The sequence below is a fragment of the Cnephaeus nilssonii genome, assembly GCF_951640355.1.
Source record: "Cnephaeus nilssonii genome assembly, chromosome: 1".
NCBI lineage: Eukaryota > Metazoa > Chordata > Mammalia > Chiroptera > Vespertilionidae > Cnephaeus > Cnephaeus nilssonii.
In genome coordinates, this window is record NC_137072.1 from 39,774,354 (window position 1) to 39,797,587 (window position 23,234).

General features: G+C 40.4%; 1 protein-coding gene across 3 annotated transcripts in view; it reads left to right on the plus strand.

Annotated features, from left to right (window-relative positions):
- LARP4B (La ribonucleoprotein 4B) overlaps positions 1-23,234 on the plus strand; it is a 100,999-nt gene that overhangs the window by 45,427 nt on the left and 32,338 nt on the right. For all 3 annotated transcript variants that reach the window (XM_079769243.1, XM_079769244.1, XM_079769242.1), the window contains 4 exons: positions 10,252-10,402; positions 10,686-10,826; positions 19,918-19,996; positions 21,815-21,951. In XM_079769243.1, coding sequence (XP_079625369.1) covers positions 10,252-10,402; positions 10,686-10,826; positions 19,918-19,996; positions 21,815-21,951 — 508 coding nt within the window. The remainder of the gene's footprint in view (positions 1-10,251; positions 10,403-10,685; positions 10,827-19,917; positions 19,997-21,814; positions 21,952-23,234) is intronic.

Below are 23,234 nucleotides of genomic sequence, written 5' to 3' on the forward strand. Positions count from 1 at the left end.
CCCGAGTGGACAAACACACAGCTGTTCCTCACGACGTGCTGCATGCAGTTTCTGTCATCTCAGGTGGCAGCAAAGAAATGGTAGTACCAAGTAGTGAGGACCATATTTTATTACTCTCAGAAGACACTATAAATACATCTGAAAACCCCTCAAAAGAGGATTTGCAGAGCTTCCCAGAGGAATTGTATTTGAATGAACTTTCCTATTATCCAGTGGGAGGGTTCGCAGGTCAAATGTTTTCTGAAAGCCTTGCAGGTGGTGGTTGTCGCTATCCCGTGGGCTGTCTGTGGACTAACACAGTTGTGAAAGGTGAACTAGAGGATGAACAAATACTTATGGGGGACCTGCACAGTCAGCCACAAGACTTCAAGATCACTCCCTTTTGGATGGAAAAGCTCCATTATCAGCTACCAATTGCAGAAGATGGTGTTATTTGGGGATGGCAGAATAGTAGTGCGCAGTTAGTAAGTGTTTTTATCAGTTTTTATTGTGCTGTGATAAATGAATCTTTCATTTTGATTGCTCTTAAGTTGAAATTTATAAAGGTTTATTCTAAATAATGGGCAGTTGTTTGAATCTTTATGTAAAGCTATGAGTGATGTAGCATTGATTTAACCATTTCCAAATTGGTGACTATGAATTCACTTTATTGTTTGGTGTATTTTAGCCAAAGTGTTTGTCAACTCTTGTTAGCACTAAACCTGTACTGCTCAGGTGGTCAGATTCAGCTTTGTGCAGACCATCTTATGTTTGTGGACTTCTTATGCATGTGCTCGTGCAGGCTGACATTCTAGTCCTGACTTTCTTATCACCAGCTTGCTGGAGCAGAACAAGCATTTGACCCATTGGATGTTTAAAGTCCTTTCTAAAAGGTTACTTACACTTGCAGTGTCTACATGAATTAAATCTGTGCTTTCCGCTTCATTGTATGGTAACCGTCTAAGACAGGTAAGATTTGCTGCTTTTAACTCACTGAAATTTTGCTCTCTCCTTTCTGTCAGAAACATCTGCAGAGCTTTTCAGACCACAGTGCTCAAGTCCTACTCATTTGGAAGAACCTTCGCAGATGATTCTGCAATGGGCAGCTAATTTGGGCATCTTTCTAGAAATTCTGTAATAAATGCAAATATTCCACAAACAGGAAAGTTAGTCTTCTCTTAAAGCAGTCCTTTTGGACATGTCTGATTGAAAGGGCATACTTTTAATAGTGGAATTTTTGTTGCATTAGGCAAGAAAAATGGTAATAGTAAGGAGATAGATGTAGAGTAAATGCTAATTAATGCCTATTATATGGAAATAAGTAAGTAGAAATTCTATAACTTAGGGAATCATCCATTAACTTCCTTCCTTTCCCTGCCCACATTTGGGAGTTTTATCAGAGTTACGTTCAAGTTAATCAGTTTTGTTTCTTAAATTATTGTAAAGGCAAACACTATAAAATTAGGCCTTTTAATCATATGCATACAATTGACTGCTAATTTCAGTGCTTGGTGCAATAATGTAGAGTGCACATGGGTTCTGTTGCTGTCCTGCTCTTCTGCCTCTAAGTGAGATACATGTGTACTGTTTTGAATTAGCTTTTCAATTATGAGATATGTCCAAACAGCATTCTAATTTGACATACTATATTTAGGATAGTGCTTTGCTTTTCACAACTCTAGTTTTCACAGTATTTGTACAGGTATCTTTTTTTTATAGTAATCTTATAAATAGCAGCTGTTACTCCATGTTACAGATCAAGAACCAGAAGTACGAGACTTCATGACTAAAGCCAGTGAATTGTTCTGAATTATTAAACTTACTTAGGGACAAATCCAGGAAGTTTGTGCTAACTTGAAATAAGAAATGTGTAAGTGTATCTCTTCCCCCCTTATCTTAACTGTTGTATTTTCTTCACCTGCCTTTCCCTTCCTCTGATATTAGTTACTCTAGTTTCTACTTAGTAACTTGTCAGTGGGACCATTCTATCTCATGTTGTGAAAAACACAAATTGATGAATTGCTGGGGGTAAATTTTTTTAAATGGTGCATTGTGTTTGGGGCAGGTAGAAGAAATTTTTTTTATTTTTAAAATATATTTTTATTGATTTCAGAGAGGGAGGGAGAGAGAGATAGAAACATCAATGATGAGAATAATTGATTGGCTGCCTCCTGCATGCCTCCAACATGCAACCTAGGTATGTGCCCCAGACTGGAATCAAACCTGGGACCCTTCAGTCTGCAGGCCAACGCTCTATCCACTGAGCCAAACCGGCTAGAGCAAGAGTTTCTTTTTAAAATATATATATATATTTTATTGATTTCAGAGAGGAAGGAAGAGGGAGGGAGAGAAACAACAATGATGAGAGAGAATCATTGATCAGCTGCCTCCTGCATGCCCCCAACTGGGGACTGAGCCAGCAACCACAACCTGGGCATGTGTCCTGACCGGGAATGGAACAATCACCTCCTGGTTCATAGGTCGACAATCAACCACTGAGTCACATCAGCTGAGCAGAAGAATTTCTTTAGAGCGTCAGAATTTGGGGCTGCTCTTCAAAGAGTAATATTGGTCATTTATGCAATATTGACTCCTCTTCAAAGAGTAATATTGGTCATTTATGCAATATTGATTCAGAACTTTTTTTAAATTGTCACCTGAGGATATGTTGGTTGATTTTTAGAGAGAGAGGAAGGGGGTGGAGGAGAGACAGAAAAAGAGAGAGAGAGAAACATCAGTGTGAGAGAGAAACAGTGAATGGTTGCCTCTCGTATGCACTTCGAACAGTGATCGAACCACAGCCTAGATACGTGCTCAGACCAAGAATCGAACTTGCAACCTTTTGGTGTACTGGATGGCGTTCCAAACAACTAAGCCACCCAGCCGGGGGAAAATGTGTTTTTTAAGGTCACTTCATTTCTGGTTCTAATGATCATTGCTTAGTTATGATTTTCAGTGGAAAAATAAAGACTTGGGTGGCCAAGCAGGCCGAGTTGTTGATAATAAGTTGGAAGTTCCATCTATATATATAAAAAGCCAGCAACCAGAATGCCGGAATGACTGGTCACTACCACACCCACTGCGGCCAGCAATCCGCCTGATCAGGGGGTGGGGCCGGGCCCCGCAGGCCAACCTCCTGCAGCCCCTCCCCCTAGCCGGCCCCGCCCCTGATAGGCCTCTCCTACCCCAATAGGGGGTGGGGCTTACAAGAAGTTAATGAACTCTTGATAAATGTTGTTTTTGCTGACATTAGAGCACTTTTTCTTATTACCATCATTTTCAGGGGGGTGGGGTAATTTCATAACCTCTTTCTTGGTTTTCTTATTTCTGAAATGGAGGCAGTGATTACTACTACCTGACAGGTTTGTCATGATTAAATACAGGTAAGTACATAGAATATTCTGGCACCTAGCCAACTCTCCAGTGTTAGTTGTCATGCCATTAGGACTTAGTTATGTCTCCCGTTTTTTACCCTTGTCACATCTCAGAGTATCTTTTTAATACTGCTTAATTGCTTTAAATCATGAAGTCCCTAATAGTTGATTTGGATTTGAGTATCTGCTACTTACGAAGTAGTAAATTACATAAAGGTAAAAACATAGAGAAGCCATTTGTTGATGGTAGCCATTTCTGACAGGTGTGAGGTGATACCTCATTATCGCTTTAATTTGTAGCTCTGATGATCAGTGACTTTGAGTGTTTTTTCATGTCTCTTGGCCATCTGTATTTTCACTTTGGAGAAGTGTCTATTCAGGTCCTTTGCTCATTTTTTTTTTATTGGATTGTTTGTCTTCCTTTTGTTAAGTTATATGAGTTCCTTATATATTTTGGATATACCAGATATATCATTTCCTTTATCAGATATAACATTGCCAAATATGTTCTCTCATACAATGGACTCCCTTTTCATTTTGTTGATGGTTTCTTTTGCCATGCAGAAGCTTTTTATTTTGATGTAGTCCCATTTGTTTATTTTCTCCTTTGTGTCCCTTTTAGGAGATGTATCGACAAACATATTGCTACGAGAAATGTCCAAGCTTTTACTGCCTATGTTTTCTTCTAGGATTTTTATAGTTTCACAACTTACATTTAAGTCTTTTATGCATTTTGAGTTTATTCTTGTATATGGTGTAAGTTGGTGGTCTAACTTCATTTTTTTGCATGCATCTGTCCAATTTTCCCAACACCATTTATTGAGGAGACTGTCTTTTCTCCATTGTATGTTCTTGGCTCCTTTGTCAAATATTAATTAAGCATAATGGTTTGAGTTGATTTCTAGATTCTCTGTTCTATTTCATTGATCTATATGCCTGTTCTTGTGCCAGTATCAAGTTGTTTTGAGTACAGTGGCTTTGTAGTATAACATGATATCTGGTATTGTGATCCCTCCAACTTTGTTCTTCTTTCTCAAGATTGCTGTGGCTCTTCATTTTTGTGGGTTTTTAAAAATATTTTTATTGATTTCAGAGAGGAAGGGGAGAAAGGGAGAGATAGAAGCATCAGTGATGAGAATAATTGATCGGCTGCCTCCTAAATGCCCCCTACTTGGGATCGGGCCCACAACTTGGGCATGTGCCCTTGACCAGAATTAAACCGGGACCCTTCAATCTGCAGGCCGACACTCTATCCACTGAGCCAAACCAGCTCGGGTATTCGTGGTCTTTTTTCGTTCCATATAAATTTTTGGAGTGTTTGTTCTAGACCTGTGAAATATGCCATTGGTATTTTAATAGGGATTGTGTTGACCTTTTGGGTAGTATGGACATTTTGATGTTGTTGATTCTAGCAATCCATGAACATGGTATATTCTTCCACTTTATATTTTCCTCTACCTCTTTTTTTCAATGTCCTCTAGTTTTCCAAGTGAAGCTCTTTTACATCCTTGGTTAAGTTTATTCCTAAGTATCTTAATTTTTTGTTGCAATGGTAAATGGGATTTTTTTTTAGTTTCTCTTTATGAGAGTTCATTATTGGTGTATAAAAATGCCATCGATTTCTGGGTGTTAATTTTGCTGGCAAGGATGTAGAGAAAAGGAAACCCTAGTACACTGCTGGTGGGAATGCAGACTGGTGCAGCGATTATGGAAAACAGTATGGAATTTCCTCAAAAAATAAAAAATGGAACTTCCATTTGACCCAGTCATCCCACTTCTAAGAATATATACTAAGAAATCAGACACACCCATCAGAAAGGATATACAGTATGTACCCCTATGTTCATAGCAGCGCAATTTACATGGTTAAGATCTGGAAACAGCCCAAATGCCCATCAGTAGATGAGTGGATAAAAAAGCTGTGGTACATTTACACCATGGAATACTATGCAGCAGTAAAAACAGAAGAATCTCTTACCCTTTGAGATAGCATGGAGGAACCTGGGAGAGTATTATGCTAAGCGAAATAAGCCAGTCAGAGAAAAACAAGTATCACATGATCTCACTCATATATGGAATCTAGTGAACAGAATAAACTGGTGAACAAAATAGATCTGGTGACATAGAAGCATGGAACAGACTGTGAGATCTCAGGGAAGGCCGAGGTTGGGTGGGTAGGGAGAGATCAACCAAAGAATTTGTATGCATATATGCATAACCCATGGACACAGACAATAAGGTGGTGAAGGCCTGGAGAGTGGGGGTGGGCTAGAAGGAGTCAATGGGGGGAAATGGGAGACATATGTAATACTTTCAACAATAAAGATTTTTTAAAAAAGAGTTGCTAAGATTAAAAAAAATAAACAACACATAGTGAAGCCATCAAGAGTACTAATGTTGCTAAGGGTGTGAAAGTGCTCACAAAACAACAATCCAAGGCAATTGAATAGTTAGCAAAACCGTTGTTGATTGGATCAGCAAAAAGCAGTTAGCTGGTGAGAGCATTTCGGAGGCAGTGCTATATGAAAAATTCATATAAGGCTAGTAGGGGGTGGTTCCAAAAATTTAAGAAGTGTTTATTTATAGACTAGAGGCCCAGCGCACGATTCAATCGTGCGGGTAGGGTCCCTAGGCCTAGCCTCCTGCGATCAGGGCCATCTTCTGCCTGTTCGCCAGTCCCCAGGCCCAATGCTGCCTCCGCCGCCGCCACTGAGCTGCCAGGCTGTTGGGATCACCAGCTCATCCCCAGCCGCTGCCGCTGCCGCTGCTGCTGGGGCTTGAGGCGCTGACGAAGGGGAGCACAGCAGGGGATCCAGGTGCGGACAACCGGCTCCCCGCCTCCGATGGCAGCGGAGCTGGGCAGGGGATCCGGGTGCGGACAACCAGCTCCCCGCCTCCGATGGCAGCGGAGCTGGGCAGGGGGTCCGGGTGCGGACAACCGGCTCCCCGCCTCCGATGGCAGCGGAGCTGGGTGTCCAGGGTGTCCGAGGCAGCCCCCCTCAGCGGCCGCCAATCCAGCCGTTGAGAGGCAGAGCGGGGGGCGGGAGTCCCGCGCCTCTCAATGGCCGGATATGCCACCCCGAGTCCCGCCCCCCAGCCTCCCACCGCCCAATCGTGGGCGTAGCGGAGTGATGGTTATTTGCATATTGCCTTTTTATTATGAAGGATTAAACAGTACATTAGAAATGTACTGTATATAAAAAAGGTTAAAATGGAATCATTTTGGTGGGAGGGTCTGGAATGGATTAATTCAATTTACATTATTTCTAATGGGAAAGAAATGATTCCGTTTTCGAACAAATCACTTCTTGAACAGCCTTCCATAACGAATTTGGTTTGAGAACCGAGGTTCCAATATAATTAGAAATAGTGGTTTACACAAGTGTTAGGGAAAAGAAAGAGAATAGAGACATGATTTAAGAGGGGGGAAAAAAGCAGGTGGTACAAGTGTGAATGCTGAGGAAGGTAAGTAGTGGTGTATTAGATGCAGAGTACCTTTTGCATTGCTTTGTTCACGAGGGTTGTATCTGCATTGTTCTATTCTGATGGCTTAGTGTTGTGCCTGGCACTTACTGAGCATTTGGGGAGTATTTATTGGGGACATGCAGGCAGGGGGATGAGAGACAAATAGAGAAACACCTTGTGCAGAAGCAAAGGCAAAAATGAACTGGAACTGTAGGCACCATATACAAAGAGGGATTCAAGACTCAGAACTTCTTGAGTATAGTATCCTTTTATTATTAATTTATTTATTTTTTGCTAATCCTCACCCGAGGTTATTTTTTCCATTGCTTTTTAGAGAGAGTGGAAGAAGGCGGGGAGGGGGTGGTCAAGGGAGAAACATCAATGTGAGAGAGACACATTGATTGGTTGTCTCCTACACATGCCCTGACCAGGGGTGGGGATCGAACCTGTAACCCAGGTTTGTGCCCTTAGTTCATAGGTTAATGGTCAACCACTGAGCCACGCCAGCTGGGCCGAGGTTTGTGCCCTTGACAGGAAGTGGAACCTGTGACCCCACTGTGTGCAGGCTGATGCTCTAACCACTGAACGCAACAGCCAGGGCTTGAGTCTAGTTTTCTTGAAGGGGAAGGGGAACCATGTTTTTTTTGCCCATTCATCAATACCTTAACAATGAGGAAACTTCCAGGTAGGCATTCACTGAGACATCCCATTTTGTGGACATGATATTTATTGCCTTGCCTCCTGAATATGAATAAAGTAGATACGATAGTTTTAACCACATCGGCTTCTACTGTTGATTTTAGAAATAGTTGTTTTTTACTTGAAACTTTATCACCCCAACTAGAGTGAATTTATTTTGTCTCTTTTTTTTCTTTATTGATTAAGGTATTATATATGTGTCCTTATCCCCCCACTGCCCTCCACCCCCCCACTCATGCCCTCACCCCCCTGGTGTCTGTATCCATTGGTTAGGCTTATATGCATGCATACAAGTCCTTTGGTTGATCTCTCGCCCTTATCCCCACCTTCCCCTACCTTCCCTCTGAGGTTTGACGGTCTGATCGATGCTTCTCTGTTTCTGGATCTGTTTTTGTTCATCAGTTTATATTGTTCATTATATTCCACAAATGAGTGAGATCATGGGATATTTATCTTTCTCCGACTGGCTTATTTCACTTAGCATAATGCTTTCCAGTTCCATCCATGCTGTTGCAAATGGTAAGAATTCCTTCTTTTTTTACCGCAGCATAGTATTCCGTTGTGTATATGTACCACCGTTTTTTAATCCACTCCTCTGCTGATGGACACTTGGGCTGTTTCCAGATCTTAGCTATGGTGAATTGTGCTGCTACAAACATAGGGGTACATATATCCTTTCTGATTGGTGTTTCTAGTTTCTTGGGATATATTCCTAGAAGTGGGATCACTGGGTCAAATGGGAGTTCCATTTTTAGTTTTTTGAGGAAACTCCATACTGTTCTCCACAGTGGCTGCACCAGTCTGCATTCCCACCAGCAGTGCACGAGGGTTCCTTTTTCTCTGCATCCTGGCCAGCACTTGTCGTTTGTTGATTTGTTGATGATAGCCATTCTGACAAGTGTGAGATGGTACCGCATTGTCGTTTTGATTTGCAACTCTCGGATGATTAGTGACTTTGGGCATGTTTTCGTATGTCTCTTGGCCTTCCTATGTCCCCTTTCGAAAAGTACCTATTTAGGTCCGTTGCCCATTTTTTGATTGGGTTGTTTATCTTTCTTTTGTTAAGTTGTATGAGTTCCCTGTAAATGTTGGAGATTAAACCCTTATCAGAGATAACATTGGCAAATATGTTCTCCCATGCAGTGGGGCTTTCTTGTTGTTTTGTTGATGGTTTCTTTTGCTGTACAGAAGCTTTTTATTTTGATGTAGTCCCATTTATTTATTTTCTCTTTAGTTTCCATTGCCCTAGGAGCTGTATTGTTGAAGATAATGCTTTGGCATATGTCTGAGATTTTGCTGCCTGTGGATTCTTCTAATATTTAAGTCCTTTATCCATTTTGAGTTTATTTTTATGTATGGTGTAAGTTGGTGTATTTTGTCTTTTTTAAGGTTGTTAATTTACATGTGGTTTCTTTGATGACTTATCCTGTTCCTGTTTACATTAGGAGAGCATCGGGTAATATGTGCACCTTTCTGGGTTAATGCAATGAGACTACACCAAGCTCAGAATTCCTGCCTGGCACTGCTCAAGGGCTCTTGGGACCAGGACTCTGGTCCCTTCCTTCAGAAGCTCTGACCCCTATACAGTGGGGTCAAGGCTCTGGTACCTGGAAAAAGGTGAATAACTTGGCTGGGTTTGCTGAAAGATTACGGCAGCAGAACTGGAGTTAATTTGAGGATCAGCATTTTATTTTTTATTTTTTGAGCAGCATTTTTGACATTAACTTTTCTTTAGATTTGTGGAGCCGCTCAAGTGAGCAGAAGAAAATTCGGGGTGGTTGTCAGTTTAATAAGGTTCATTGGAAAAGACCTCCCCAATCCCTAAAGAAGGTGAAGGTGGTAGCATGTGAGTACTTGGGATAGTGTGAGTACCTGGGACACACGGAGCAGAAGCATCTGGTATGTCTGGACAGCAAGAGGCTAGTGATCCTGAAATAAGCATGGTTCCAGAAGTGCCCCATCTAGCACCCTCTGACAGAGCTGTTAGAGACCTTTTTTCTGGAAGAACTTTCATTTTCTACATCCTTTGCTTATATGAGTGTTTAAGGTTTATTTTCAAACTAGAGGCCCGTTGCACAAAGATTCGTGCGATAGGCCTTCCTTCCCCTGGCTGCTGGCACCGGTTTTCCTCTGGCACCCGGGACCCAGGCCTTCCCTCTAGCCGCCACCTTCCGTCTTCGCTCCGGCCGGAGCCTTCAGTCTTCTCCACTCTGGCTGGAGCACTGCTCCTGTAGCTCCCTCTGCACCCCCACCATCCCCCTCATAGCAGGCGTCCCGGCCATTCTGCGCCTGTGTATGCAAATTAACCCACCATCTTTGTTGGGTTAATTTGCATATTCACTCCTGATTGGCTGATGGGCATAACAGAGGTGTGGTCAATTTGCATATTTCTCTTATTAGTGTAGATTTTCTCCATCTATGTTCTATTCATATTTGCAATTCTGCAAATTTTGTTGGGTAGTCTAGAGCATTGATGATAATTGGACCCGCATTTTTTATCAGTTACTGTCTCTAGAGTGCCTTGTACTCAGTAGGAACTTAGATGCTAATGACAAATTAAGTTGAGTTCTGAATGCATCCACTTTTGTTACTGTTGCCCTTGACTTCACCCCCAAAGTATGTGTACATAGGCTCAGCCCTTTTAGCATAAATTCTCTGCATTTTAACTCTGATTAAATATAATTGCATTTGATTAGAATTTGGATACAAATGCATATATCAAAATTTTTCTTAGGTACCAACAGCCAAGGTTTCGGAGCTAAACCCCAATGCAAAAGTATGGGGGACACCTGTGTTACATTTGGAGGCAGGTAGTGCATCAGACAGTGGTGTGAGTGCAGCCTGGGAGGACACCCCTTGCCAGCGCCCCGACTACAACCAGGAGGGTGAGTGGTGAGGTCAATGCCATGAGGAGCATCTTTGCTCTTCAGGCTTGGTCTATGTTTCCTTTTAAATTGTCTAAGAAATTGTTAATTAAAATTTGTGTCCTGGTTTGTGACACTATTTAAGAGCCATGCCATCTTTCACCATCAACTTAAAAAAAAATCGAACTAACTATATATATAAGCTTTTGTTTTGTTTTGTTTTGTTTTGTTTTGTTTTAATTTTAATTTTAAGAGAAAGTTACTCTTCTAACCCTATCTTCTGGGATAAAATTCCTAATTACAGAATTGGATGCCAATGGAGATGGTGACAAAAGTCATGAAAATGCAGCACTGTCAGAGTTACAGGAGTTGGACCAAACAGCCATGAATACTTTGGCTCTGGATCACTCTGAATATGAGTCTCTGCCTGAAAACAGCGAAACAGGTAAAGCTGCTTTATGAATTCATTTTCATATAGAGTACAGGCTTTTTTATGTTGCTTTTGAAATTTAGCTTTTTAAATCTTTCCCTGCACAATGTGTCTGATATTGCTTCCTTTGAATCTATTTTAAACTCACTCCTGTGTGAACAGAGATGAGGCTTCTGGTCTGGGAAGGCATCACGGAAAGAGTGTGAGACCTGAGCACTTCCTGCAAAGCAATTTCCCATTGGACTGAGAGAAGAAGATCTACCATGGGGCAAAGTGTGAGAACACAGACAGGGAACATTAGTGTGAAATTAAGAGTCAAGTTCAAAAGACGTTGGGTATTTTTATTTATTTATTTAATTGATTTTTTTCAGAGAGGAAGGGAGAGGGATAGAGAGTTAGAAACATTGATGAGAGAGAAACATCGATCAGCTGCCTCCTGAACACCCCCTACTGGGGTTGTGCCCGCAACCAAGGTACATGCCCTTAACCGGAATTGAACCTGGAACCCTTCAGTCCACAGGCCGATGCTCTATTCACTGAGCCAAACTGGTTAGGGCAGAAGTTGGATCTTTTTAAAGAGGTATTTAAAGCTATTTTCAGAAGAAGAAAAGAAAAGGAAAAGAGAGCAGTTCTTTTTGGGGGGCCTGGATATGGGTGGATATAAAAGTGCCTAAAGGTTATGGGACATCAAAACTCACCTCCAAGTTTGTTTCTGACATAATCTAAGACCCCAGAGATCTAAGAGGTAGGCTGCACTTTCATTGACAGTTGAATGGGGCACCTTGAGTGGAAGGAATAACTACCCTAAGTTGGCTAGTAGAGCTGATGCAGGTGAAGTGTGCTCAAGTCTCTCTTCTAGAGATACACTTGAGTTAGACAAGGTACATGAATGAGAAAGCACACCCTCCCTTTATGTGTTATGTTCTCACTACCAAATGTTGTTACATACAAGAGGTACACATACAGCAGCATGTACGGTAAGTGTTGGGCACTATATATTTGGTTATTTTTTCCCTTAAAGGGTAACATCCTTGAAGACCTTGTCTGCACTGTTGCTAATTTGGCTAGCACTTGTTGAATGATTCCACTGACCTCTGAAATCTCCCATGACCCGCCTTTCGCCTTCATTTCATTACTTCCTTCATAGTTGCTTAGCAAATGCTTCAAACTTGTTTAAATATAATTATCTACCTATTATGTGCCTATTCCTGAGCAGATAGATACATGTGGCTGAACAAAACTACATAGAAGTATAGTTTTGCTTTAAGTTCATGATCAAACATGAACACAAACTTCCAGTGGGCCCTTAGCATGGCCCACAGTGGCCCAGGGAAGTCATTCTTCTGGACAACTGTTTCACAACTTTTGTTCTGTCTTCAGAACCAGCACTCTCCTCTTCTTCATTATTTTTGGATGTAGAGCCTCTTGAAGCATAATTGATGTACAATAAACATCACCTATTTCAAGTATATCCCAGCTTTTCTATAAGTTTTATTTTTCCTAGCTTATAGCACAGTATTCACCTTACCTAATAATAGACAAACATGTAAATTGACCATACCTCCGCTACACCACCAGCCAATCAGGAGTGATATGCAAATTAACCCAACAAAGATGGCACTTAATTTGCATACACAGGTGCCGAGTGATGGGATGCTTATGTCGTTGCTATGGTGACGATGCAGGTGTTCTGCCCCACCCCCAGTCTCTCAGGGCCTCTGGGCAGTGTGGGAAGGCGGGGCTGGAGCGGAAAGAGGCGGCTCCGGGGCCAGAGTGGAAAGGCGGTGCTGGAAGCCAGGGAAAGGAAAGCCCATTCTAGCACGAATCTTCGTGCATCGGGCTTCTAGTTGCATTATAAAATTGATTTTCTGACTTCCATTCCTCATTGATTTCTCTCCCAAATGTGATATGATGTGTCTACCTATAAAACCATCACCACAATCAAAATCGCTACTTCTTTTAGTTGGCTTACAAATTTTGAGGTTCATTCATGTTGTAACATTCACAGGTTGTTCCTTTTTGTTGCTGAATAGTATTCCATTATATACCAGTATGGTTTTTCCATTCACCTATTGATGAATATTTGGTTTGTTTCCAAATAATACTGCCATGCACATTTATAAGCAAGACTTTGTATGGACACACTTCTGTTTCTCTTGGATAAATTCATAAATACAGAATAGACAATCATCTTGTAGGCATATATTAATCTGCTTAAGAAATGGTGAAGTTGTGTCACATAGTGGCTCCCTTTGTGTTCCCTTTGGAACACAAAGGGAGCCACTATGTGACACAACTTCACCATTTCTTCAGCAGTGGATCAGAGATCTAGCTGCCCATACCCTCACCAACACCGATAATGGTCAGTCTTTTTAATTTTAGCCATTCTAAAAGGTAGGTAATGGAGTCTTACTGTGTTTTTAATTTGTATTTCCCTAATGACTAATGGTGTCAAGCATCTTTTCATATGCATGTATTTTTTAGTGAAGGGGGTCTGTTCAAGTATTTTGCCCATTCTCTTAGTGGCTTCTTTAGTAATATGTTTTGAGAGTTCCTTATATGTTTTGGATACAAGTCCTTATCGGATATGTGATTTGCAAATATATTCTCCCAATCTGTGTCTTTTTGTTCTCCTGATAGTTTCAACAGAAATTTACAATTTTTTATATAGTACAATTTATCATTTAAAAAATATATAGTCCAGTGTATAATTTTTTTTTTTTTATGGATCTTGCTTTTGGTGTTGCACCTAAGAAATCTTTACTTAATGCTAGTCACAAAGGTTTTTTTTCCTAAAATTTGTATGGTTTTAATTTTTGCATTTTTTAGGACTGTGTACAATTTCAAGTTAATTTTTGAATATGTTGTGAAGTGTGGAGCAAAGTTCTTTTTTCCTACACATGTGGAAATTTGCTGGAAACACTCTCCTTTCTCCATTGCACTGCCTTTGTACCATTGTCAGAACCATCTGTTTATACATTTGTGGGTTTATCTCTGTCTCTTGACTTTATTGGAGTAGGAAATACTAAAAGTGTACAATTTTATAAGGTTTGATATGAGTCTAGAGCTGTGGAAACCATTGCCATAATTTTCTTTTTATTGAATTTATTGGGGTGACATTGGTTCGCAAAACCATGGAGGTTTCAAGTGTACAACTCAATAAAACATCATCTGCACACTATTGTGCACTCATCACCTCAAGCAAAGTCTCTTTCTGTCCTCATTTCCCCCCTCCTTTGCCCACCTCCACCTCAACCCCCTTTTTCCCGGGCTATCATCATACTGTTTTCTGTGTCTGTGTGTTATGCATGTATGTTTTTTTGTTAATCCCTTCACCTTCTTTCATCCAGTCCCCCAACCTCCCTCTCCTCTGACTGCTGTCAGTCTATTCTTTGTACCCATTCCTCTGTTTCTGTTTTGTTCATCAGTTTATTTCATTAGATTCCACATGTAAGTGAGATCATATGATATTTTTCTCTGAATAAGCCTATTTCACTTAGCATAATAATCTCCAGGTCCATTCATGCTGTTGCAAAAGGTTAAGATTTCCCTTTTTTTTTTTTTTAACTGCCAAGTAGTATTCCATTGTATAAATGTACCACAGCTTTTTTTTATCTACTCAGCTACTGATGGGCACTTGGGCTATTTCCAGATCTTGGCTATCTATATATATAAAAGCCCAGTGACCAGAATGGTGGAACAACCAGAATGACCAGAATGACTGGTGGCTATGATGCATACTGCGGCAGCCAAACAGCCTGTTCTGGCCCGGATTGCCCCCGCACCCATGGCTGGACCACCCCCGATGAGCCCCCAACACCCTGATCAGGGGCGGGGCTGGCCAGTCAACTGCCCTCGCCCCCCCCACCTCCGCCAGCCCAGCCCGATGGGTCCCCATCAGGGTGAGCTGGCCGGACACCACCCATGCACGAATTTGTGCACCAGGCCTCTAGTTGTAAATAATGCTGCTATGACCATAGGAGTGCATCTATTCTTTCAAATTAGTGTTTCAGGTTTGTTAGGCTATATTCCCAGAAGTGGGATCGCTGGGTCAAAAGGCAGTTTCCATTTTGAATTTTTTGAGGAAACTCCATACTTTTCCACAGTAGCTGCATCAGTCTACATTCCCACCAACAGTGCAGAAGGTTCCCTTTTCTCACCAGCACTTGTTTGTTGATTTATTGATGATAGCCATTCTGACAGATGTGAGGTGATATTTCATTGTGCTTTTAATTTGTATCTCTCTGCTGATTAGAGATGTTGAGCATTTTTTCATATGTCTGTTGGCCATATGTATATCCTCTTTGGAGAAGTATCTATTCAGGTTGTCCATTTTTTAATTGGGTTGTTTGTCTTTCTCATGTTGAGTTCTATAAGTTCCTTATATATTTTGGAAATTAACCCCTTATCAGATGTCTCATTATCAAATACTAGAGGCCCAGTGCACGGATTCGTGCACTGGTGGGGGACCCTCAGCCTGGCCTGTGACCTCTCGCAATCTGGGACCCCTTGGGGGATGTCGGAGAGCCGGTTTTGGTCCAATCCCTGTAGACCAGGCCAAGGGACCCCACCAGTGCACAAATCCATGCATTGGGCCTCTAGTATGCATATAAGATCTTTAATTAATCTCTTCCCGCCCTTCCCCCACCCCCTTCCCTCTGAGATTCATCAGTCTGTTCCATGTTTTCATGACTGCATTGAGCGTCTGCCCCCTGGTGGTTAGTGCGCATCATAGTTACCAGCCGAACGGTCTCTTAGGCTTTTATAAGTATAGATGTTCTCCCATTCAGTGGGGATCTGTTAGTCTGTTTTGACAGCATTGCCACACAGTTTTGATTACTGTAAGTAATTCTTGAAAACAGGTAGTGTTAGCCCTCTCATTTTGTTCTTTTTCAGAGTTATTTTGGATTTTCTAATTTCTATTTTCATAAAATTAGAATAAGATGGTTATTAGCTATAAAATGCTGAGGTTTTTTTTTTTTTTATTGAAATTGCATTGAATCTATAGATCAGTTGGAGAAAATTGACATCTTAAGGCAGTATTCATGAACAAGATATATGTTTCCACGTGTTTAGGTCTTTGATTTTTCTTGGCTTTGTGGTGTGTGTTTTTTTTTTGTTTGTTTGTTTGTTTTTTGGTGTACTGGTCTTTCACATCTTTTGTTCAACTTATCCTTAAGTTTTTTGTATTTTTTGGTGCTATTCTATTGTAAGTGATTTTTAAAAAATTTAATTTGTTTACTAAACAAATTAAGCAGTTGTTAAGCAATTGTTTATCAGTAGATAGAAATATAATTAATTTTTATAAATTGACATTATACCCTGTAAACTTTCTATTAAGCTCACTTACTAGTTTTAGGAACTTTTCTGTAGATTCCATTGGATTTTCTACATAGATGTGAATTTATCTGTGAATAAATTCAGTTTTATTTCCTAGCCAGTCTGGTACCCTTTATTTCTTTATCTTGCCTGATTGTACTAGATAGATTTTCCATTGCAAAGGTGAACATATGCGACGAGTGCAAACATCTGACTGAACTTAGGGGGAAAACAGTCTTTATATTGAGTATAATGCTAATTATTTTTACCTATATGACCTTTATTGGGTTGATGAGGTATCTTCAGTTATATTTTCCTGGGAGTTTTTATGAGGAATGGTTCTTGAAATATGTCTTGCTTTTCCTCCATCTGTGGCGATGGTCATATATTTTTTTCTATTTTAGTGTGTTAAAGGTGAATTATATTATTGATTTTTCAAACATTTAACCACACTTACATTCCTGGGAAAGCCTCACTTAGTTCATGATGTAATATACTTGATATATTGTTGGATTAGATTGGTCAAATTTTTGCTTAGAATTTTTACATCTGTGTTCATGAGTAATATTGGTCTGTAGTTTCCTTCCTGTTCAATTTTTTGATGAGTTTATTATTTCTTCCTTAAATTAAGAAATGAAGTCATCCAGGCCTACAATTTTATTGTGGGAAAGTTTTCACCTACATGTTTTTATCTTTTACTAGAGGCCTAGTGGCGCCCCCCCTCCCGCCATGCGAGGAGGCGTCCTGTGGGGGCCGGGACCTGCGCCTGACTCCTGCAGTGCCGGCCACTGCAGGAGTCAGGCTGGACCAGTGCCTGTCTGACTCGCAGTGTTCCCCGGCCACCCTGCCTGTGTCTGTTCCGGAGCCGCCCGAGCTGCCACGCCAGCTCAAGCAGGCCCCCCTGTCTCTGTCTACCTTCGCTCAGGGCCTCACCTATGCACGCAACCTCTTCCTGTTGGGTCCTGACCCGTTAAGGCATCCTGGCTAATTTGCATATTACCTCTTTAGATAGATAGATTTTTTAATATATATAGGGCTTCTCAGGTTATCTATTTCTTCTTGAGGGAGCTTTAGTTACTTATGTCTTCCAAAGATTTGGACCAGTTCATTAATTGTCAAAGTTATTGGATAGAGTTGCTTATATTATTCTATTTATCCTTTTAATCTATAGAATCTGTCACATCACTCATTTCTGTTGGTAATTTGTGTCTCCTCCGGCCCCCCAATCAAATTTGGTAGACGTTTGTCCATTTTATTGACCTCAAAAAAATAGTATTTGGTTTCATTGAATTTCCTCAATATTTTTTTCTTCTTGTTTCATTGCTTTAAATCTAATCTCCATAATATACTTTCTTCTTGTTACTTTGGGTTCAATTTGTTCTTTTTCTAGTGTCTTATAAGACAGAAGCTGAACTCATTGATATGGGGCCATTTCTTCTTTTTAATATAGCCATTTAGTTCTATAAATTTCCTCCTAAGTACTGCTTTAGCACAATCTCAAAAATTGTTGTGTCTTTCTTTTAAATTCAGTTTCAAATTTTTTCTAATTTCATTCCTACATTTTTTTAAAAATCCAAACGTAATTTAGAAGTATTTAACTTAGTTTCTAAATATTTGGGGGATTTTCCAGGGAACTTTCTTTTATTGACTTCTAATTTAATCTCTGTGGTCAAAGGACATGCTTTGTATGACATGAATCTCTTTGGCCCAAAATATTGGCAGTCTTAGTAAATGTTGCCTTTGCACTAAAGAAGAATGTGTATTTTGCTGTTGGTATAGGGGTGTTCTATAAATATCAGTCAGGTCTTATTCAAATCTACTATATTCCTGGTTTCTGCCTACTTGTTCTGTCAGTTATTAAGAAAGGTATTTTATCAGTATTGGATTTGTCTGTTTTTCTTTTAGCTCTACCAGTTTTTGCTTCATGCATTTTTTTTGGAGCTCTGTATTAGGATTGCTATGACCTCTTGATGAATTGACTCCTCTGTCATTATGAAATGACTTTCTTTATCCCTGGTAATTAATTGTCTTTGCTCTGAATTTACTCTGTCTAATAATATAGTCCCTCAGCTTTATTTTGACTGGTGCTAGCTAGCATGGTATATCTTTTCCCATCCTTTTACTTTTAACTTATTTGGGTATTTATATTTACTAAAGTACATTTCTTATAGATAACAGTTGAGTTTTGTTTGTTTTTACAAAAAGTCAAGTCTTAATTTAATGATCTCTGCTTTAAATTCAAATGTTTAGAACATTTACATTTTCTGTGGTAATTGATATGGTTAGCTTTGAGTCTCTCGCCTTGCCATTTGTTTTAGAATAGTTTTAGACTTACAGAAAAATTGAGAAGATTGAGTACAGAGAGCTCTCAGTTCCTTCTGTTTTTTTTAAATCCTCACCTAAGTACATGCGTTTATTGATTTTTTTTTTTTCCTTTTGGGAGAGAGACAGACAGACAGACAGACATGGATTGGTTGCCTCTCTGGGAATCGAACCTGTAACCCAGGTATATGCCCTGATTGGGAATCAAACCCTTGAGACCTTTTGGTTTACTAGACAAAACTCCAACCAACTAAGCCACACCTGCGGGACAGTACCTTCTATTCTTAACATCTTACATTATTAGTATGCTGTATCTGCCACAAATTCTAATGCAGTATTGGTACGTTTACCTATTCCAGGATACCAAATTATATTTAGTTGTCATGTCTTCTTAGGCTCCTCTAGGCTGTAACAATGTCTTAGACTTTGCTTGCCTTTGATGACCTTGATAGTCTTAAGGAGGACTGGTAAATTACTTTGTTTCTTTATTGATTTCAGAGAGGAAGGGAAAGGGAGAGAGAGATAGAAACATCAATGTTGAGGATCACTGATTAGCTGCCTCCTGCACGTCCCCTACTCGGGATCGAGCCCACAACCCGGGCATTTGCCCTTCAATGGAATTGAATCTGGGACCCTTCAGTCCGCAGGCCGACGCTCTATCCACTGATCCAAACCAGCTAGGGCTGAATTATTTTGTATGGTGCGCTTCTATTCCTGTTGGAATTTGTTTGATTTTTTTTTTTCATGATCATACCAGAGTTATGGGTTTGGAGGATAAAAAGACCACAAAGATCAAGTGCCATTTTTATCCCATCATGTTCACAGTACTTAGTATCAGCATGATTTACCACTGTGATATTGACCATGACCACCTGCCTGAGGTAGGCTTATTTGTTTTCTCAATCTTAAAGTTTCCTCTTAAGGATCTGTTTATTTAGTGTTCTCAGTAGCATCCCTGTGACTCCACAATTTCTCACTTGTGACTTTGACTATCTCAAACTTTAAAGGCGCATTTATAAGGCTCTTGTGTAGGAATTGTGTGGTCCTTACAGCCTGTGTGTTTATTATCCTCATCCTTGATTTTTTGGCCTTATTTTGATTCTTTCCTTTAGATTTTATTATTGCTTTATTATCTGTGTTCTTGAAGGCTGTCTGAAATTTTCTTTTTGGAATTGAGACAAAGCATAAACTTGTACATATTATGTGATAAAAAGCACCTGCTAAACTTTGGTAATAAATCTGATAATCATATTATTTTTGAAACTGTGTTTTTCTTTGGGGGTGAAGGGATTTTTTTTCTTTTTTTGCTTCTACTTTCCTTTTTTAGTGGGTACAACAGCATTTTTCTTATATTCTCTATACACTAAATGATTAATATGTATATTGAAAACATTAGAATTGCTATACTGAATCATCTGCTTGGTAAATTTTAAGTCATTTTTCCTGAGTTGATTATTTTGTATAGGAGGAAATGAGTCTCAATCAGAAAGCCAGGAAGACCCCCGAGAAGTACTTAAAAAAACATTGGAATTCTGCTTATCCAGGTAAGGATGGTAGTAGTGTTTCTAGTACCTAATACTTGTGGTATTATGCACTGGCTATTATATACAGACTAAAGGCCCAGTGCACAAAATTTGTGCATGGGTAGGGTCCCTAGAGGCTGCTGGCCAGGGCCTTCCTTCGTTCCATGCCACCCTCTGGTGGTCAGTGCACATCATAGCGAGCGATCAAACTCCCGGTAGGTTGAACTCCTGAGGGGACACTTTGCATATTAGGCTTTTATATATATATACAAGGAGAACTTGGTTTCTTCAGCCAAGCTCCTCTGACCCCCCCTAATGCCTTTCAAAATTATGTTTCATCTCTGGACTCTTATTTAATTTACGCACAGCCCCTTCTCCAGCTTCCAGAACCCTTCTAGATGCTGGATCAAGACCCATCAGCAATAGAAAGGGGCAGTTGGACATCCCTCTCACAATCTAGGACTGCTGGCTCCCAACCACTCGTCTGCCTGCGTGCCTGATTGCTCTCCCCTGCCTGCCTGGTCGCCCCCAACTGCCCTCCCCTGCAGGCCTGATTGCCCCCAGCTGCCTTCCCTTGCAGGCCTGGTCCCTCCCAACTGCCCTCCCCTACTGGCCTGATCACCCACAACTGCCCTCCCCTGCTGGCCACCTTGTGGTAGCCATCTTGTGTCCACATGGGGGCGGCCATCTTATGTGTTGGAGTGATGGTCAGTTTGCATATTACCTCTTTATTATATAGGATAGATGTGACGCTTTACATAGAAGGAGTATATATCTGTTAATATCTATGTCTGTATACGTCTATTAACAGGAAATCTGTAATAGTGAGTAAGTAACCTCTGACATATTGGAGAACTCTAGGCCAGAGTCCTCCATAGTTGTCCACAAATTCATCTTAATGATTGTTATCTGGGTTGTTTTCTGAAATTTTGATTCCTGGGCCCCTCCATACCCAGACTCTGAGTGATGGGGCCTTAGGTTGTCTATCTTACAAAGACATTTTTCAGCACACTAAAGATTGAGATCAAATTTCCTGCACTAGTTTTTAAAATATGCCAAACATTGCAATAGTAGGTTGTTTTACTCGTGCAGCATTCATATTTTTAGGTGTGTCCTCCCCCAACCCCCCAAATATTTTTTCTATTGAAAAGTAGAATAGAACATTTAAAGTTCAAATGGAAGAACGGAACAAACAAGAATATGGAATTGAGTTAAATGTAATCTTTTTGAGTGAGAAGATAACTGTTTGGCATGTGTAAAATTTATCAGTATTAGTGATTTTTCAGTTTTTTCTCTGGGCCTGCCTTAATACTTGAGAATGTTCATCATAGGCCAAAATACCAGGAAGTAGCTCATATTCAACCAGACTGATTATCTGTGACTTAGCTTGTGATCCTGTAAGTCATGTTATGATCAGGTTTCCTTCTTTTTAATCCTGGTTGCTAGAAAGTGCTGGGAAGTGTTTCAGACTGAATAGCAAGCACTTTGGTCACCAACCTTTCCTGGTCTTTTTATATTTTTCTTATTTTCTTGTTCTTTCAGTTGTATTTCCTTACTTAAAAAAATTGTGTTTGTGCTTTTAATAAGCTACTTAAAACACTCTTTAGAACAGATAGCTATAAGATACATTTTGTAAAGATTAGTTTTGATTGTATAAAATGCAATATACTTTTACTCTCTCTGCTTCCCAAATGTCTTTGAAAAAAAATTGACCTAAGGCAAATAACAGGTGGGGTTGGGTCTAAACTAACTCTGAAGTGACATCACACCACACTCATATCCTTGCAAGGCTTCCTCTTAAAGAAGTGTTAATTAAGAGAGATTGTCTTCTTTCTGCAGGGAGAATCTTGCTAGTGACATGTACCTTATATCGCAGATGGATAGTGATCAGTACGTGCCAATCACCACAGTGGCTAATCTGGACCACATCAAGAAGCTCAGCACCGACCTGGACTTGATTGTCGAAGTGCTGAGATGTAAGTGAATGACAGTCTAGGCTTCATTGTACCTGGTGTTGACATATTTTTTTTTTTTACCAGTGTGACTGTTAGATCTACAGCCATTCAGTGCTAAGGTCCTTCATGGCAATTGGAGTCTTCCCTGAAATCTGGGCCTTTCTGACCAGTCCCCATTGTGGTGAAATGCTCATGGTACTGGGCGTTGATGGGCTCCATAATTGATCATAGATCTAGGGAGTGGAAAAGGCCCATGGAGAAATGAAAAGAAACGTGACATGAAGGAAAAGTAAAATAAATAGTGATACTTTCGTTTAAAGTAAAATACATTTTAATTAGCATTCTAGTCACTAAAGGAGTTCCTTTCAAATTTCACCTTCCTACTGAAGTTTGGTGAAATTGTGTTTTTCCTTATAGGACTTTGTGAATGAGGTTGTTTCTTAGACATTTGGCAACATCAAAGGAAGGTTTAAATGGGTACATCAGAGGCCCACAGTGATTCTGGGAATGTGGATAAAAATAGTTAACCTGCCATGTGCGTCCGAAGGGTCTCGGGTTTGATTCCTGGTCAAGGTCACACCTCTGTTGCAGATTCCATGCCACCAGCCCCATGGGGGAAGCAACCAATCGATGTGTGTGTCTTGCATTGATATTTCTTTCTCTCTCTTTCTTCCCCCTGCCCTTCCCTGCCCTCCCTCCCACCCTCTCTAGAAATCAATGGGGAAAAAAATCTGGGGTGAGGATAAAATAAAGTATAGTTTGCTGGTGCCCTGGTTTGCTTTGCAGATTTAGTTTTCTGCAACCTAACCATTTTATTTATTTTTTTAAAACCACTTTATCGAGGTATACACTGAGTGGCCACATTATTATGATCACATTACACACACACACACACACACACACACACACACACACACACACACGTATATTAGAGGCCCAGTGCATGATTCGTGCATGGGTGGGGTCCGGCCAGCCTGGTCAGGGGGAGGAGACATGGGCGGTTGGCCAGCCTGCCTGCTGGTCGAACTCCTGGTCGAGGGGACAATTTGCATATTAGCCTTTTATTATATAGGATATACACTGAGTGGCCAGATGATTATGCGTTCAGAGATCATAATAATCTGGCCACTCAGTGTAATTGACATATAGTGAACTGTGCATATTTAAAGTGTGCAGTTGAATCAGTTTGGACATACGTATGCATCACTGAAATCTTCACCGTAATCAAGATTACAAACATGTCTACCACTGCCCAGAGTTTCCTGGTGCCCTTTGTAATATTTCTGTCTCTCCACTCCTACCCA